Raw genomic sequence first — 19,115 nt, forward strand, 5'->3', positions numbered from 1 at the left:
TCATTATATTGGCCAAGCCCTTGAACGGACAACTAGTTAAATTTAAATTTTGAGACGTAGCTAAGTTAATTATGTTGACCGATCATAAAACTAAAGCGTAAAATATCCTCATAAGGTCCTCTTTTTTGCTTGAACATAAACAAAAATCGGTTTTGAATCGTATTGAAAAGTATTACCTATCTGAAACATACGCAAAACAGAGTTTGCTACGTCATAGAACCGGTTGAACCTCTTTCCTAGTTTCGGAGATTATCTTACTTATGAGGCAAACATAAACAATCAAACACAAACAGTTAAACGGCTCCGCCTCGTTCGTGTTGTGTACTGATATTGATAAAGAATAATGTATACTCACATGGTAAGATTCATCCCACTTTCATCTAAATTCCTTATCACTGATTTTAAGAGCGAAAAATAAAATTGCGGTGATTGAACACTTGACACGTCGTTCAAGTGTATTCCAGATTTTAAAATGTTTTCGATAGACGTCCACATATCCTCCTTTCTCTCTTTGAAATAGTCTTCACGCGTCTGGTTTTTGATGTCCTCTGACAGTAATTCATCAATCTGCAAGGAACGTAAAAAAAATCGTATCAATATTGGAAGTGCTTGAAAAAAAAAAGCGATTTTTAGAATTTTTGACCAAACAATTTGAATATTTAATTTTATCCATTCCCCCGAAGTATAAATACACTTACTGAAAAAGGAGTTTAAAATTGAACCTTAAAGTTATCACCTTGAGCAGTAATAACGCCTAAGTTTTCTGCAATGAAGTGTTAAATTGAATTATGTTTTCATTTAACTTGAACTATAGTACCTATCGTATAGGGTTAGGCAAAATTATGGAAACACTTCTTTGCTTACTCTCTTTCCTTTAGAATTAAATAATTTGGACAAATTTACGTGACAAAACTGCTGGCATAAATATGCTTGAAGCTTTTAGAAATGATGTCAATTTTGTCCAAGCAAAGTTTGGATCGACAAAAATGAGTGATGTCATATTGTTAGCTTTAATATTTAAATCTTTGAAATAACTAAATAGGATTGCAATATTTATGCTAGAATGTTTTTCTTTTTCTATAATGGTATTGAAAAAGGAAAAATAGTTGTTAATTTTATGCACTCATTTTGGTCCATGCAACCTTTGCGTAGGTAAAAACGACATTATTTCCAAGATCTTCAAAAATGAAAAGAGCTTCGTTCGAATTGGGTCAACTGTTTTACCATGTAAAATCTTCTAAAATATTTGCAGGTAAAGAAAAGATTGTTTACATACAGTTACTATAGAAGCGTTTCTCTAATTTTGTCCAACCCCTGTGTGCTATAATGCATGTTATTGAGGTTCAACAACTAACAGTATCTTATTTCTTTTTGTAACTGGCGTTGAACAATTAACCTAGTTTTGATTCTGCGGCAACGTAGTCTTTGAATTAATCCAGAAGGGAAGGGAACTCCTGGATCAAGCATTAGGAAAAACTAACCCTCGCGTGGAGGATATTTCAATGGCACTAACCCGCATTTGCGTTATGTGCGGAGGTTAACTGCTCAAGAAAAGGAGACGGTTAAGTGCTGAGGTTAACTGCCTGACACCCAAGACAAGGAGACTGTAACTCATGATCTGTTAACCACTGAGATATCGTTACGTCAGCACTGTGGTCGGTGCGAGAGGGGAGCAGAATTCGAATTAATCAGTCATCGCTAAGATTCGAAACTGGGTGTCTGGGGGGTCGAAAAAGTGTTATATATATGGTATTTTATAATCGTCCTTGAACAGCCGACCCAATTTTTGGGTTTACGACTGCTAATGTTCAACTACGTAGCCTTGTAATTTTGAACCCAATCCAGAAGACAAGGGTAATAAATGTATTAGGTTAAATGGATGATTGGTCAAAAGACCCTATCAAAGCACCATAGTTCTTAGATTAGGGAAAAACACAAATATTTTAACTCTTCCCTTTTTAAATTGGTTTGTAAAATTATTCTACCCTTAAGACGTGAAATTTGGCTCTTTTTGTCGAATATATATTAAATTCAAAGTATTAAAAAATTGTAAGATTATAAGCGTTTTTTTTTCTATATTGCCAGACATTTATTCTGCAATCAACTGGAAAATTAAGAATCGTAGTACATTAGAGATCGTTTCCTGTAAATTAAATGAATTTTTTTAAAATCTAAATTGATACCAGAGTTCTGTAAATGTGTTCATTGGAGTCAATAATATTTTCGTCCTGATCGTTTAAAGACAAGTTTCGCAGCAGATCCCCGAAAGCATGCATTTACTGGCTACGATCACTGTGCGAGTGGGTGACCACTTTGATCAGCCAGCGATAGTCCGAAGGGTGTGCGATATTGGTCTTCGTTAAACTGTTCTACCGTAAAGTGCTCCACTTCGAGTGCAGGTCATCGGTCTAAAGAAGCAGGGGTTGCCATCCCCTCCTGAGAGGATCAAAATGTGTGATGGCATATCTTCGGATCATCCTCAAAGATGCTTCCCAGACCGTCGTCCATAGTCCATTGCGTAGCTCTAGCGTGACGTAAATCAATAGGAATAACACTTTCATTGACCACTTTCGACGAAGATATATACACATTAATTCGAAAACCGTATTGACGGTTTCTTGTAGAAAATTTATGAAGGTGAGCTTCATAAATTTTATATTTCTATTTTTAAATTGGATCGTTATATCATTCTACTCCTAAGCTGCAAAAATTTTGCTCTTTGAGGTGAATATAATAAATTTGAAGCAACAAACATTGTAATATCATTAATGTTTTTGTAGTCAACCATACATTAATTTTATAATCAACCGGAATATTAAATATCGTAGTACATAAGATAAGACATGTTCCCATGTAAATGGAATGAAATTTTCTTCTTCTTTTACCTGATACCAGAGTTCTGAAAAGTTGTTCATGGGAGTCATTAGTAGTTTAATTGACCACTTGCGAGGGGAATCTATGCACATCATTTCGAAAACCGTATTGACGGTTTCTTGTGAAACTTTTGATTTTTGCTTGTCTCTGTAAATATCACATAATGTCTTCAATGTTTCATAATTATCGGGTTTGGTAAAAAATGATTTCTGAAATAGAAAGAATAATTAAATAAAACTTTTTTTTTCGAAAGACAATATTAGTAAATTAAAAAAATGCGAAAATACAATGATTACAATTTAAAATACAGAAAGAAAGACAGAAAAATTGGTTACATTTTCCTTAATGCTATGTCACTATGAAATATTGAAAACAGAAAAAAACATCTTCAGTTTTTTTTTTTTTTCAAAGCAGTGGTCGGAGTATACTTTAACCCTTTCGCACCGGACGGGACATGTGCTGTCCCAGTCTGGTAAATTTTTGATATTACTGCAGGGACAACATATGTCCCAGTTACTGAAAAATATCTAGGACAGAAAATAACGCCCACTTTCGTCTCCAAACCGATTTTAAGGCCGTCCCATCGTTCTGAATCCATGAATTTCTCACGTCAATCATTCCAGATCTAATCAAGCAAGCGACGACTTGCTCCGGACAGCGAATAAATATTTTCAAGTGGTAGTTTATTAACTGTGATTATTGTTTTAATAAATTCAATTTATTAGGTTTTCAACCACCACTATTTCTAAACAATTCGAAGGCTCCTTCCTCTGAAAAAGGGTCCATCATGGATTTATAACTACAGTTGAATCGGTTAATGCCGCTTCGCGGCAGCCCACCGAGATTTATGTGATTCCTACCATTTCTGAAAAAGGGTCGAAATGAGTCAAAAGAGAATTTAAACTGAAAACAAGTTGGGACAGCTCGCTAATATTAGAGAGCCTTTTGAAAACAGTGTAGAGGAGACCGGCAATGAAGTCGTGTCACCCAATCATAATGATTTGTTTGATGATGAAGTTGAGCCCCAGAACTAGAATCCACCGTCATTTTCATGGTCCTATCCAACTAACTTTGCACTACGAATGCCACTAGTTAGTTACATCAAGAGCCAAACAAATTTCTCTATTGGCAACGAAGCCACCAAAGTGTATTCTTACTTCAAGATCTTTCACAAAAGCTTATTCATTTACACTGCCCAATGTACGAGCAAAAGTATAAAAATGGAAAGAAAGAACATTTGGAAATGCGAACAAGCGAAGGCCCTCTTCCTCCAAAACTATATCATCATCATCAACAATGAGACTTTTCAATGTTTTAAACCATTTCCCAATTGAAGGAAAAACGCGCAATTGATGTGCATGGTGCGTAAAAGTGAATAAAGAGGCACGCTCGAAAATAGTGTGCACCTCTTGCAACATAGTAGCACTGTGCAATAGTTTCCAGCCCTACCACACCCTCAAGAAATCCAAACTTCAGATACTGTTGTTCCTCCACTACTTTCAAATTTTTCAATTTTTTACCTTTCTTATTTTATAACAGTTAATTTCGAAATGTGTTTATAAATAAATATGTTAATAAAAATGTTAACACAAATGTGCATGAAAATGTTAATAAAAAAAAGACGTTGCCTAAAATAATCATCAAAATGGTAAGTAAAATGTCAATAAAAATGAGTTATTGACTCTAGAATTCCGGCCGGGACATACCCTGTCCCGGGATTTAGATGCTTTTGTCTTACGGTGGGACATATGCTGCCCTAACAATGAAGCTTGTGAAATAATTGTTTTTGATGGTGTGCTGTTATGGGGACGCTTATGCGTCTCCATGACCTTCAACCTTTTAGGCATAAAAGCTATTTAATCTAATAATCGCTTGGAGGAGAAATAACTGATCCCGTCAATGGGGAGCACTCGGTCTGATTTTTTGCCGTATTGAAAGGGTTAACCCACTAACTGTACTCCACACAAAAGTCGTATTTTAACCTACAATCTTCTCCGCATAGCAAAACCGGTTTTTCGATGTACTTCGGTAGAGAAATATTGGATATACACACTTCCAACTTGTAAAATATTGGATATACACACTTCCAACTTGTAAAATATTGGATATACACACAACCAACTTGTAAAATATTGGATATACACACAACCAACTTGTAAAATATTGGATATACACACAACCAATTAACTAAACCACATATGGGTTAAAAATCGATTGTCCAATTTAACTAAGCATGCGAGTTTTAGAAATCACATGACAAAAAAAATAAATTTTTTTCTTATTATTTGGTTTAATTAAACAGGTCTATACAATTTGAGAGGAAAAAAAAGTTATTGGAATGTACGGACTGATTTTTACATTGTTCGGTGAGCTGATTTCCAATTTTCTTTATAGAATCCACATAAAGATTTTTCACAAACTAGGCTTAAATAGAGGAGAAAAATGTCTATTTCCAATATTCTGGGATGGGGGAAAATTAAACCATTGCAATATAAACAAGTGTGGTATGGTTTCTGATATATACAAACCGTACCTCATTATTAATATATAAATTTCTTAACAAAGAGTATCTTTTTTATCGACTTTTAAGAAAAAGAAAACTAATAAAATATAGGGGGCTCAAAACTCTTATTGAAAGTGGAGGATTTGAACTTGGTGGTCGAAAAAAAATTTCGTTTTGTTTACGCAGTTATGCGCAAAGTGTGACGTGAAACATACGTCGTTGGTCCTATTTATAATAGACAGTATAAGCTCAGGCTCGGATCAGTATGAAATATGTCTAGGTGGAAAATATTAAACGACAATGCCAACAATAATTTACCTAGAAATGTCAAGCAATTATTGAGTTAGCATTTTTTTTATAATAGTAGATTAATAATTGCAGTGGTAGTTACGCAACATTGTTTAAAATGTTTTGGTTTTCCTCCCAATAACCCAAAAATCCTTTTTTAAGAACCTTGAGTTTAACCACGGCGTAGCATTCGTCTGCTTTCGATTTATTAACACAGCTTCCTGTGATTGGCAGACCTCGCACACTCATCTGTTTTCGCTAACTAATCATCAAAACAAGTGGAATTTTCATTGATTTAGAAATTCTTCAAATTGTCACTTTGTATTTATGTATTTTAGTTAGCGAGTTAAGATATAACTTTAAAAGCAAAGATCAAATTTTATTTTATAAATTATGTTGCCACTTTAACTAGTATTTTATTGTACCACTGGATCGTATTAGGGATAGGAAATGTGAAGAAAACATTATACATACCAAGACTTTAACATATCTCTCAAGTCTTTGTTTTTCTGGATTACTTTGAAAGAGGGTCAACAGCAACTTGCTCCCTTCGTTACCATTCTTGAAAAAATGTTTTAAATCAACCTTGCCACCTGCAAAACGGATGAATAATTCTTACTGAGTGTTATAATTTTTTTACAAAATGTGAAAAATAATAATAATTCAAAAAATCTGTCTGTCGGCCACTTAATTGTTTTTTTTTTCCTCGAGAAGTAAATTCAGTTTACTAAATTAATCAGCAGAAAACAGCTACCACTCTAAATGTTAAAATTGTAAAGATTTAATACTTAGTTCCTTAAGAGGTGTGATCTTAATCACTTGATTCAAATTTAATCGATATTGTTCCAGGAGAACTGGCCTCCGGAACAGAGGAATTAAACAATCGTCAAAATTCTTATCTGCTTAGGCACTTTAACCGGTTAACGCCCAGTGTCCTAGATATAGGACAGTTCCTTTTTTCAAGGACATTCATTGTGGTGGGAAACTTTTTTCAGCATTTTCATTCATCTGGGTGAATTAAAAGATCCTCAGATACCACAATGATTTAGTTATTTCTGATTAGATCCGGAATTATAAGGAGCAAGTACTTTTTGATCAATCAAAGACTTTTTGAATGCCCTAAGAGTGGAAAAACCAATTAATTTCGATAATATATTATACCTCTTTTTCCATAAAACCTCTTTTTGTATCATTTCAATATATAAATTCGGGACAAAACGGGTTAAAGTGAAACCTCCACTCATCAGTGCTGGTGCACAGTTAAAGAATTTGTGTAGGTATAGGCAAAGATGCAAATTTGCTCCGCTTCGTAAAAAAAATATTTTCTTGTGGTAACAAGATTCAAGTTATTTTAGTTCAGTATTTTTCATTTATTATAACATTGGTAGAAAGCGGAGCAGTTGGCATCCTTGATAATAAATATATGCAGTAGAAACTATTTAATGTAAATTTCCCCGATTTGAAGCGATGCCGTAAGTCACTAAAAAATGTAAAAAGTGGTGACTTATAAAATTCGAAAATCTATTAAAAGATAAAAAAATTAGCAACTTTTTTTGGCATATTTTTCAATTGAAGGTCAATGCCATCAACCAATTATTTCGTTTTAAATATTAATAATTTACATTGCGGTAATTACGTTTGAATAATTGCATAAATAAAAGTGAATTGAGTTTTGACCATTCCTACATTTGTAGATCACTGGAACTGCTCTGCTTTCAGGGGAAATGTTTTTTAGTGCCAGCAAAGAATATATTTTAAATTTTAATTCTTGATTTCATAAATTAGATGAGTGTTTTATCCTGCAAATACACACAAATAATGAACTTTCTTCCAGGTATATCACGGTGAATGAGGCAATTAATGCTATTTAAAAATTAGCTGAAATTCAGCAACATTTTGTGTCTACTAATTTACAACATTCTGGTTTAACACAATGAATGCTATGGAGGTCACTGGTGACCAGCACTGAGTTTGTTTGTAGCGTCAAGGGGGTCACCGGTGACCGGCGAAGCCAAGATTATTAGAAACACATAAATCGAGTAAATTTTTTTATTATTATTATCATTACTAAAATGGTTTGAAGAAATTAATGCTGTATAAAACATGCAAAAATACTTTTATTTATATACACAGAGATGCCAACTTGCTCCGGACGGCGAATAAATATTTTCAAGTGGTAGTTTATTATTGTGATTATTGGTTTAATAAATTCAATTTAGTAGATTTTTATTTACCACTATTTCTAAACAATTCGTTAGATTATAGTATTCACCACTTTTTCATGCTATGTCATGCAAAACTCTTTAAATAACTAGCAAAATCTAATATTTGTAAATTCAGTGTGTAATTATTTACCCTTTGGCCAGACGAGCAAGCCATGTAAAATTAGCGTGACCATTCAACGTGTTATTAGCAATTTTTTCCAGCATATTTTTTAAGCTTTTCAATTGAAAGTCAATACGATCAACCAATTATTTTGTTTTAAATATTAATAATTTACATTGTGTTAATTAGGATTGAATAATTACGTAAATAAATAAAAACGAATTGAGTTTTTACCACTCCTACGTTTGTTGATCACTGGAATTGCTTTGCTTTCAAGGGAAATGTTTTTCAGTGTTAGCAAAGAACGCATTTTAAATTTTTATTCTTGATTTAATACATTACACGAGTGTTTTATCCTACCATTACACACAAATAATAAGCTTTATTCAGGTATATCACAGTGCAGGAGGCCATTAATGCTATTTAAAAATTAGCTGAAATTCAGCAACATTTTGTGTCTAAATTTCTAATAATTTAAAACATCCTGGTTTAACAGTAGGGGAGAGTGGGGTCATTTGTAACAGGGTACGATTGTAACAGAGCAAAAATTTCGAGTGTCGGGTTCTAGATTTGGTTCCTAGGTGGCGCACAAGGTGTATTTAATAAATCTACATGTACACCCCTGCTGCCAATCATTTTTATGTACTTTTGAAAGGGTTACATCACAAAAGATATTTTCACGTTACGTAAGTACTTTTTTTGGTATTAGAATATTATATTGTAACAAAGTAATTTTGTTTAAACAAATAAAAATTATTAACCGAATATGTAAGTGGACACCTTAATTAACATTTCAATAAAAAAAATTAGTTTTGTTAATTTACTAGCAATGTCTTTAACAAATGAAGCTGAAATGGCGTCTTGGGGACGATTGTAACAATAAGTAAAGGGACGATTGTAACAGCTGAAAATAAATAATCTTATGTTTACAAACCCTTACTTAACTCTTTAAGAACCACCAATAGTATCCTATATCATTTATATTATGTTGCATGTGCATTATTTTATTTGTCATCTTTCACAGCATAAATTAAAATTTTTAACCCCTTAAAGTTAAAAGTTTAACCCTTTATGTCTCTGCTCATTATTATTTTTACTCCTAAAATATCACTACTATTTTCATCAATAAAAAAATATATCACAACTATGATAATATGTATAATTAACTATGTTTTAGTTGAATTTATGAACTGTTACGATTGACCCCGTAAGTGGGGACAATTGTAACAATAGTGCAGGACTGTCAAAAATTGTTAATAACTAATATAATAAGATTTAAAATAAGGTATTTATTCTTTTTTGTAGTAGAGTATAGTCTACTTTACTCGTCTGTCAATTAATACTAGTAATATATTGGATTTTTTGTTAGTTAAAAATAGTTAAGTAAAAAATTTTACAATTGACCCCACTCTTCCCTACCAATTGTCAAACATCTTTCAGTTCACAGGTACTATTATTTGAAGAGATTTTCTTTCCATTGCTTTTTATTCGAAACACTCTTTTCGAGTTATATAACTGATCATTAAACAAGTTAAGGAAGAAAATGCTATTAGTAGCAACACGTTATTCCATTTCGTCCATTAAATATTCCATTACTCACGTTCCGCCTTTAAACTTTCACATCGAAAAGTCAAAAATAAGGAAGAGTATGAAATCCATGTTAATGACAACCTAGAGATTAAAAGTGAAATGATAAAATAAACAACCGAGTTGAATGTACTTGTTGATTTCCAAATCAACCTTCATGAACTAGGTCAAGTTTTCAACTTAAGTTTTTTGACACGAAATAAACCGAAGGGAAAATAAACTAAAAAGGAAGCCTTCCTTTCTCAGAACTTAATTATAACTTTTTTTAAAATTCGATTTTTTTAGGAACTATTCGAAAGATTTCGTTCCAATTTTGTATTCTGCTACGTAAATTGCTTTTTTAAAATGATGAAGAAATTGTATACCTTACAATTCAAATTTTTTTTCTACTATTATTAAACAAAATAATAAAAAATAATAGTTACTAAAATATTTTTTGCATGGAATTAACTTTTGAAAAACGAATTTTATACTTGTGTGTATACTTGTGTGTTGTTTACTTGTGTGTTGTTTTATACTTGTGTGTTTGAAAGTAACGCTTAAGGCAAAACGTAATTCTTAAGAACATATCCCATAACGAACATATTATTGCCTTCCTCGTACAAATCCTTTCTTAGCAGGAAGAGGGGGGGGGGGGCTCAGTATTACCTTTAGGGAATTTGAAAAAAATCCTGGTTAGGAATATATATATATATATATATATATATATATATATATATATATATATATATATATATATATATATATATCATTGCAGATTTGAAATCAGATACGTGAAATTATCTAAGTTTGTTTCAAAAATTTCCTGCAATCAAATCCTGCAATTGAATCTACTGCAAAAACTTTTCCTTGCGTAATTCATGCGTTTTAAAATATATTATTGAATTTAGAATCTTATTTTATGTTTTGTATTATCGGGTAAATATCTAACCCGTAAAATCCTGAAGGAAGATCGGTCTTAAAGCTGCAACGGAAATGCCATTTTTTCTCCTACACTGAGAGAATCTTTTTCTAGTGGTAGCAAAATTAGTATTTCATTGGTGATTCTTCCTTTTATTAAGTACCCCGCACAAATTCTATGGATATTAATTTTTTGTCAAATTCATTTCAGATTTCATATGTTGTAGTTCAATACCTTCTTATCAAAAGTTGTAATTGACACAAAGCCCGAAAACTGATAGTTTCCGAGATACGAACCCTCAAACTTAAATAGTAATTCTCAATTCTGTAATACCTGACCTGAGCATTAACGATTCAGCACGTATTGGCAGTCATATCGGATTTAGCGCATGTTATAGCTAATTTTTGCTTAAAGAATCCAAAAAATTTAATTTATCTAGTAAAATGTTGATAGTTGTTCACTTTTTCTTTAACCTTTTGTACTTTTTGTTAGAAATTTTAACAAAAATGAAAAGAAATTATTCCACAGCAGAGAATTACTTTTTTCAAACATTTAGTTATCATTTATTACCTGTTTCAAGGATAAACGATGAAAATTCTTGTAATAATTCAGGCGCAGAACTACCCAGAATGACACCTGAAAGATCTTCATTCGTCAAACTGTTCACCATGCTGAACGCCTTTTTTATTGCTGTCATGATCCTGCAAAATAATAATAAAAATTTGCATGAATAATCAATATTGGTCGTCCCGCAGTAGACTGATAGTTAAGACACGGTTCCCGGCAGATCACCGAAGTCAAGCATCACTGGCTGCTGTCAGTGCGCGGGTGGGTGACCCCTTGGATCAGTCTGCGTAGGGATCGAGGGTGTAAGGTGTTAGTCCTCGTTAAACTGTTCTACCGTAAGGTGCTCCTCGACTTTACATGCAGGTCATTGGGCTACCGAAGCGGAGGTGCCATCCCCTCTGCAGAGGATGAAAATTGTGATGGCATGTCTTCGGATGATCATCCAGTATGTTTCCAAGACCGTCGCCAATAGCCCATTGTGCAGCTCTAGTGCAACGTAAATGAACTACAACTATAACTACCAAATGTTTTTTTGTCAGATCGGAATTTAAAAAAAGGAAAGTTTTCGCAATTATTTTATTGCATATATAAAATATTAAAAAAAAAACTATCTTCGAAATGTACATTTTTTAAAATTGCAAAACACGGGAAAATTTTACTGATAAATGGTATGAAATAATACATTAAAATAACAAAGAAGGGGGAACTTATGAGGAAATACTAAACTGATTAAAATAAAGCCCGAAACAGTTACACTATTTTCAATAAATTCTGGAAAAACGAAAATATAAAAAAGTAAATAGAAAATATAATTTTCCATAATAATGTTAAATCTGTCCTACTACATGTATCAGAGACATGGTATTGCGATAAAAAAATAACATGAAAAAATAATTCAGGTACTTATTAACAACTGTTTAAGAAGAATCTTTCGTCTCAAGTGGTTTTATAAAACTTGTAATGCAGAAATTTTCAGAAAAGCAAAACAGAAACCGATTGATCTGGAAACTAAAAAGCTTAAATAGAAATGGATGGGTTTTTTCCGCATAAAGTTGAAAAATGTAAAGTAAAACAACATTTTTATTGGAACCCTCAGGGCAATAGAAAAAGAGGAAGACTTAAAAATACTTGGTGCAGGGCGATTGTGAGCGATTTAAAAACAATAGGAAAAGCATAGATAGAGGCAAAATATCTGGCCACCAATAGAGTTAAATGAAAAGCTATGATAGAAGCCTTATGTTCCGATTCAGAGTGAAGTGGAATACGTTTGTATTTATTACATTATAAAAACACGAAATTTTCCAGTTCGTTTTGTATACACAGACAACATTTTTATTCACATTTTATTCCGAATTATTTTGTAGTATTTATAGGAGTGAAACTTTCATAGTTATATTTGTGCTTAAACTAACTGGATATTTTTTCTGCAATCTATAACTTCTGTTTTAAAAAGTTTAAGCTTTAAATGGTGTGTTAATAAATTAAAGCTATTTATCTTACTTTTGCTTGTCATGAAAATAAACTGCGTTGTATCTAGATTCATATTTGGATGACGTAACTGTCCTGTAATACTGTTATAAGCTTTGGAAGCGACTATCGCATCAATATCAGACAACAAATATAGCAATGATTTAAAAACTGCTTATATAGTACATGCCTCGTTGTTGTACATGTTTACTACAAAATTTTGAAGCCGTAAAAATTTACACAGACGGTAGTGGACTCGGAAACCTAGCTGGTAGCGGCGTCTTCTTTGAAAAATATGGGCAAAATTACTCCATCTGTCTCCATAATCCTGATTTCGCTTCAGTCTTTCGAAGTGAATTAATCGCAATTGAACAGGGCATCGATGCTATAATCAACGAGAGTGACTTTGGAGATCTTTGGATCCTGTCGGACAGTCGCAGCTCCCTTCAACACCTACATAACTGGACTAAAGTTGGAGACAAAACAAGCATCTCCATCCTTCTTAAACTTAAACTTATTTCAAAGCACCACGACGTTCATCTTCAGTGGATACCATCCCACGTTGACATCTTTGGAAATGAACAAGCGGATTGCTTGACCAAGGAGGGCTGTAGTCATTTAACATCTTCGTCCTCAGCCCTTACCTTTTCAGAGTATCAGTCCAAAATCAAAAGCCATCTATCAAAAAAGTGGAGGACCCCCCCCCCTCTCATCATTGGTATGCGGCCAAGGAACCGGGCTCTTCACTTGTTCATATAGGTAATAGAGCATCTCAAACAGTCATTTCCAGACTGGCAAGAGGACACACGAATAGTCTCTCGTACCTTAAAGGAAGAAAGACTTATGCAGTCTGCTCTAAATGTGTAGCCCAGCAGGCCTCAGCTGAACATATCCTCGACTGCTTGTGCCTTTCCAAGGAGGACATATATGCTTTTCCACTTCTTGTAATCGACGTTTTGAGGGTTAACAACCTACTGGATCTTGTCTGTCTTCGTCAGACAATTAGAGGATAAGAGACAACAACAATAACTACAAAATTTATGTTCATACGTAGAATCAAGTCTCTGCTATTGGCATCTATAATTTAGCTTTGAAGATGCACTGAATATAAATATTTATGTTTGCAGACTTATTAACTCTTTACCGATGGCTAGAGGTTTAATAGGTTAAGCACGTCCGTAAATCCTTTCTGATTCCGGTTCTGTTTTGGTTTAGGCAGTTGGAAGAGAATATTTGTGCTTTTCGCATGACCGCTTTCTCGTGTTATTTGATAGATTTAATGTTAATGAAATATTTTGTTTTCATAACATTAACGTTAAATTATAATTATCATAGTTAATCGACCAATAGCTCATTAAAGTGTAATCGGCCGGCACTGGCAGGAAGCCGAATAAATAGGCGTCGGTCAGTGAAGAGTTAAAAAATATTTTTTAACTGGACTATCTTGTGTTGTTTTTGTGAAAGAAATTTAACAATTAAATACTTACGTTGCCATTTAAAAATAAATAAATAAAAAACCATCATAATAAAAGGATGCTAGGTTGAGCCTTTCACTACTCCACTAAAGTTCTGTAGTGGGTTTGAACAACGCCTCTTATAAATGAGAGCCTCCACACGGTTTCTTAAAGGTACTCCGATCAGACCACTGTGAAGATAAACTAAGTTACGAAGGAGTCATTTAAGAAAAAATCTAGTAAAAATGAGAAATTGGTAGCAAATATATGTCTAAAAATTTGTTTAATTTATGAATATTATTGGTTTGTCTAATTTACTTGTCAACCACTACAGATTCAATTCTGAAATATATATGACAAATTTCTCTCAATAACTTTTAAAATAGAATTTGGGTTTATGCGCACAACTGGTTTACTTTTTAAATAATCTGCTCAGACTACTTTTAAAATACCGTGTTGTGGCTTTCAGATGTAAGAGGTGATGGTTTGAATCAAACAGTAACCCTGAATGTAACTTTGTGAAGTCCTTCTCCAACTTGCCTTATCTTTTCTTCAAATTGACATAAACTTATAAGCCGTATTTATAATGAACACCAAAGATCACATATGTATGGATAAAAATAATAAATAAATAAAGGTAATATACATTTGCGTTATGTGATGCAATCATACCTTCTTCTGGATTTGGTTACATATTCATTTGAGTGTTCACCGTAATTAGAATCTGAAGAAATATCCCCATTTTCCATTGAATCTGCCGATAAGTCCAAATCAAATATCGCGTCCAGGATGGACCGGATTGGGGACATTCTCAACAAGGCACTTCCGATTTCTTGCACCGCTGATCCGTAATCGATTTCTTTTCCTCTTACTCTCGGCAGAACTCGCTTTTCTGTTTCATCAACTAGCTTGTAAGAAAAAGAGGGTTCACTCATGGAACACAGTTCGCGGTACAGAATTGCTTCCTTTTCTGGAGGGAAAAAGCTCTGCAGATTGCTTGGGACACTCTGTGTTGACATGGTGCAGAATCCGTAGAAGAGCTTATTGGAGAGAATATAGAGTATGACTGATGGGTCTTGTGCATAGGTTTGAACATCCATGGCCATCTTTTGCCATTTTTCTAACGGGGGTAAGAGAGACAAATCGGCTCTTTTAGCAGTGGATAAGTCCATAAGTAATGTCACAGTTTCAAGAATGTTGTTATTCATGTCTTCCCAAGAAATTTCGTCAGTACTGCTTGCCTGAAAAGGAAATGCAATAATTTAATTACTCCTAAACGTAAATTTCGCTTAACAGTTCTGAGCATACACAACATTGCACTGAGGATGCTAAGCAGTTCAAAAGTTTTTCTGGGGTAAAAAATTTCATTAGTGAAAAAGTGATTTGGATTCTACAAAATACAAGAATAATTAATAGATATCATAAGTACTACCTTTAAATTATGCAAACTATAAATCAAAAAAATTAAGATTTATATTCAATGGACTTCAATTTATTATAGACAATATATATTTAAAGGAAGATTCATATTCAATCGATTCATATTTTAATGTAATTGTATAAAGTGATGTACTTACTCTGTGTATGGAGCTCTAAAAGAAAATCAGCAATTGCAGAATTATTTCAATTCAAATAATCAATTATTAAAAATCAAACAATTTGAAATATCTAATTGCTGACTTTTTTTTAAAAAAAAGAAAGCTAAAAACTACAAAGCTTTTGCCAATTTAGTTTAAATTTCATTTTTATTCCTAATTTACCCGCATCGTTTTTAGGTAAAACAGTTCCATATGTATGTTATATAAATGTTATTAAGTTAAGGTAGTCGCGGATATTACTACTCTATCCGAAATAAGTATGAAATAGTAATGTTTTTTTTCTTCACTTTTCCGGAAAATCTGCAATTCTAGCTTTGTTATTGCTAGCTGCAATGAGAGGCTGTATAGTACTCTAAGTTCTAAATCAGTAGTGACAAATTTACAAGGAGTAGTGGGAAAATAAATAGTAAACAAAATTACAAGCAGTAGTGACAAAATTACGAGGAATAGTGACAAAATAAATAATGACAAATTTGCGGAGTAGTAACGGAATATGTAGTGACAAAATTATGAAGAGTAGTGACAAGACAACGAGATGTAGCGATAAAATTACGAGAAGTAGTGATAAGATGACGAGAAGTAAAGACAAAATAATTAGCGACAAAATTACGACGAGTAAATTTATCTTTTTATTTTCGAGGTTACTATGATTTTTATGGTCAAGAGAAAATATATCCATACTCCATTGAAAGCTAATAAAAGTCCATTGCGGTATAGAATTTAAGTAATCATCAGCGACTGCACATAGTTTCGCTTTATTTCGTCGTCAACTTGTACAAATATGCTTTCAAAACAATGTAAAAGCTTTTAAAAGTTTAATACGCCAGTTATAAATTTAATTTGTGCTACTTTTTACGATATAAATCATAGAATTGTTAAAAATAAGCTTATAGTTTCGTAGCCTTTCTGGAATCCTAGACTTGGTGAGATTTTTCAATAAATAAGAGAACATTTGTTCTTGAAAAACCAACAACTATATGACGTTGCAAGAGCATTGGATTTGATTGGACCTCTAAAAATGGCGCATCTCACGCTGACATGCTCTTAATAAATCAAGGGTGAGATAAAGAATTTTTACTTTAGTTTCGCTGTATTAGAAAATCGTCTGCAAAAAACAATATTTACTATTCTTTAATTGCGAACCGAAAGACATACACTTGCTACGATTTTTAGATAAGATTTTTATTACTTGTTAATAACTTTTATTATTTTTAATAAGTAATTTTATAAGTTTTTCTCCATCAGGGTAAGTAAAAGATATTTAACTGTATTTCAAGAAACGATACAAATAATCTCTACTTACGAGTTCTCCCAAAAGCAGCTGAAAATAAATTTTCCTTTATTTAAATTCTAAGTATTAATTTAAAAATGCATTAGGAAAGAGCTAATAAATAATAAAGTAAATGCTCATTCTAAAAAATTGCTAGTTTTATATTTTACTGTATAACTGGCGTTGAAAAGTCAACCCGATTTTTCGGGTTTGCGACAGCTAATTTCCAACTCCGCAGTCTTGTAATTTTAAACCTAATACAGAAAACAAGGGAACTCCTGTATCGAGTATTGGGAGAAATTTAGCCTTCGTGGAGGACCCTTCGATGAAACTAAACCACATTTGCGTTACATGGAAATGAACACCTCCCACGGTTAGCCTGACGGCAAGGGAACTCTAACCCATGATCCGTCTACCACTGAGGATAATTTTACGTCGACACTGTGGTCGGTGCAAGCCGGGTGTGGGATTCGTAAGACCAGCCATAGCCGGGATTCCAACCCGGTTCACCTCATTGGAAGGCGAACGCTCTATTCCTTAAGTTACCACACCTCAAATTGGCTAGTTGGAAAAAAAACGAATAATAGTACTTGTGTAGATTAAAAATGTTACCTGCAACGTATACAATAGAAGAATTCTATGGAATGTGAGCATTTTAAATAATACTTTATATCTTTCTTAATTTGACGGTTTATTATTTGTCATTCCATAGAATAGCTAGGGAACTTGTGAATTGTTTAATCTTTTCATTCTACATAGTGCCTAGATATTCTATAGTAAACTAGATTTCTTGCTGTTCTGGAAACATGAGCAAAAATTAGTAACCTGCAAACACTTTCACATCTTTACTTACCTAACATTTGAAAACTGTAACTGAAAGCTTAAACTTTAAATTGATCTCTAAATAATTCAGTATGAGTATAATGAGAAATATTAAAGGCGTATTTTAGAAATGACCTCAACTATTTAAAATTGAATGTCAAGATATTTAACTAAATTGCAATCATTTAAAAATAAGAACACAAAAATAAGAATTTTAACAGCTTTGAAAAGCTGACAATTAACTTTTTAATTAAACTCTAATTTTTAATTAAAAATTATTAAAAATCTTACTTCAAAGACAATCTCTTGAATATCGGGATCTTGAAATATTTCTTCAAATAAATCGTAATATTCATGATGGCACAATGCTTCGCCAAGCTTTGCAAATTCATCTTCATTCAAGGCAGGATTATACAAATACTTAGTAAGAGATGAATCACATAACTCAGACATGATAATCGATATGTTCTTTTTACTTTTTTCCACCAAATCCAAAAGCTAAAAGAAGTTGCAAAAAAATTCCGTTAATAAATTTTAAATATTTATTAACCCTTGTTTAACATTAGGTAATTTTTTTTCATTTAAAATAGCGGTTCCCAATTTTTTACGGCTACGGAACCCCGAATAACGATGAGAAGGTTGATTATTTAAAGTTCCGTAGCCGAAAAAAATTGGGATCATAAAACAGGAATTATTTATAAATACGGCGGAACCCAGACTTTATAAATAAAGATCATTAAAGTAATAGTGACGTTATAACCTACGAAAGACCATAAATAATGGTCATTTGGCAAACATACTATTTATTTATTAAAGAATTTAATTATTTCATTTTGTTTTGGAAAGCTCAATAGGAAAATACCAACGCAACATTTTATAAATGCTCGTTCTTTTTAAAACTTGTTCAATATTTTGTTAGTAGAAATATTATGTTTTCTTTTAAAAAATGCCATTTATATTTCATTGGCATTTCACTTGAAATAATTTCTTAAGAGCATTCGAAAGAATTATGAATTATAAGTTGCATTTTAATACAATCAGAGTTCTCGAAACTCATCATTGGCTGGCTATCGAAAGTATTAACTTGTGAAACCCCTTTAACTCTTTCACGGAACCCTAGGGTTCTGCTGGTCTAACATACTACCAATTTTCACCAGTTTTGCGAGGTCTGAATAGTACGTTGATGTTTTATTTTCTCCAAAGATTAAATGGTATTACTCCTCTATTAAATAAAAATTATTAAAAAAAATCATTTTTAAAATAATTTAAGAACATCCTTAAGCTGAACGCACGCGTTTGACTTAAATGAACAGAATAGAACACGTTTTTAGTTCGTAAATTGAGAGTCTAATTATTAAGTACAGAGTAACTCAGATTACAATTTAGTTATCTAAGGTTAATTTGAATCTTTCAGCATAATAAAAAGAACTAATTAAAATCTGATATATTAAATAAAAAC

The 19,115-nt window shown here is 32.5% G+C and overlaps 1 protein-coding gene across 1 annotated transcript in view; it reads right to left on the bottom strand.

Annotated features, from left to right (window-relative positions):
- The window catches only part of LOC107441908 (uncharacterized), a 195,311-nt gene that overhangs the window by 116,575 nt on the left and 59,621 nt on the right, over positions 1-19,115 (bottom strand). Inside the window, exons 26-31 of the mRNA XM_087160784.1 lie at positions 17,948-18,154; positions 14,639-15,207; positions 11,049-11,179; positions 6,140-6,258; positions 2,886-3,083; positions 356-567 (exon numbers count right to left, since the gene is read on the bottom strand). Coding sequence (XP_087016910.1) covers positions 356-567; positions 2,886-3,083; positions 6,140-6,258; positions 11,049-11,179; positions 14,639-15,207; positions 17,948-18,154 — 1,436 coding nt within the window. The remainder of the gene's footprint in view (positions 1-355; positions 568-2,885; positions 3,084-6,139; positions 6,259-11,048; positions 11,180-14,638; positions 15,208-17,947; positions 18,155-19,115) is intronic.

This window comes from Parasteatoda tepidariorum, chromosome 4 (assembly GCF_982258835.1).
Source record: "Parasteatoda tepidariorum strain Cologne lab strain chromosome 4, Ptep-v5.0, whole genome shotgun sequence".
In the NCBI taxonomy this organism is placed as follows: domain Eukaryota; kingdom Metazoa; phylum Arthropoda; class Arachnida; order Araneae; family Theridiidae; genus Parasteatoda; species Parasteatoda tepidariorum.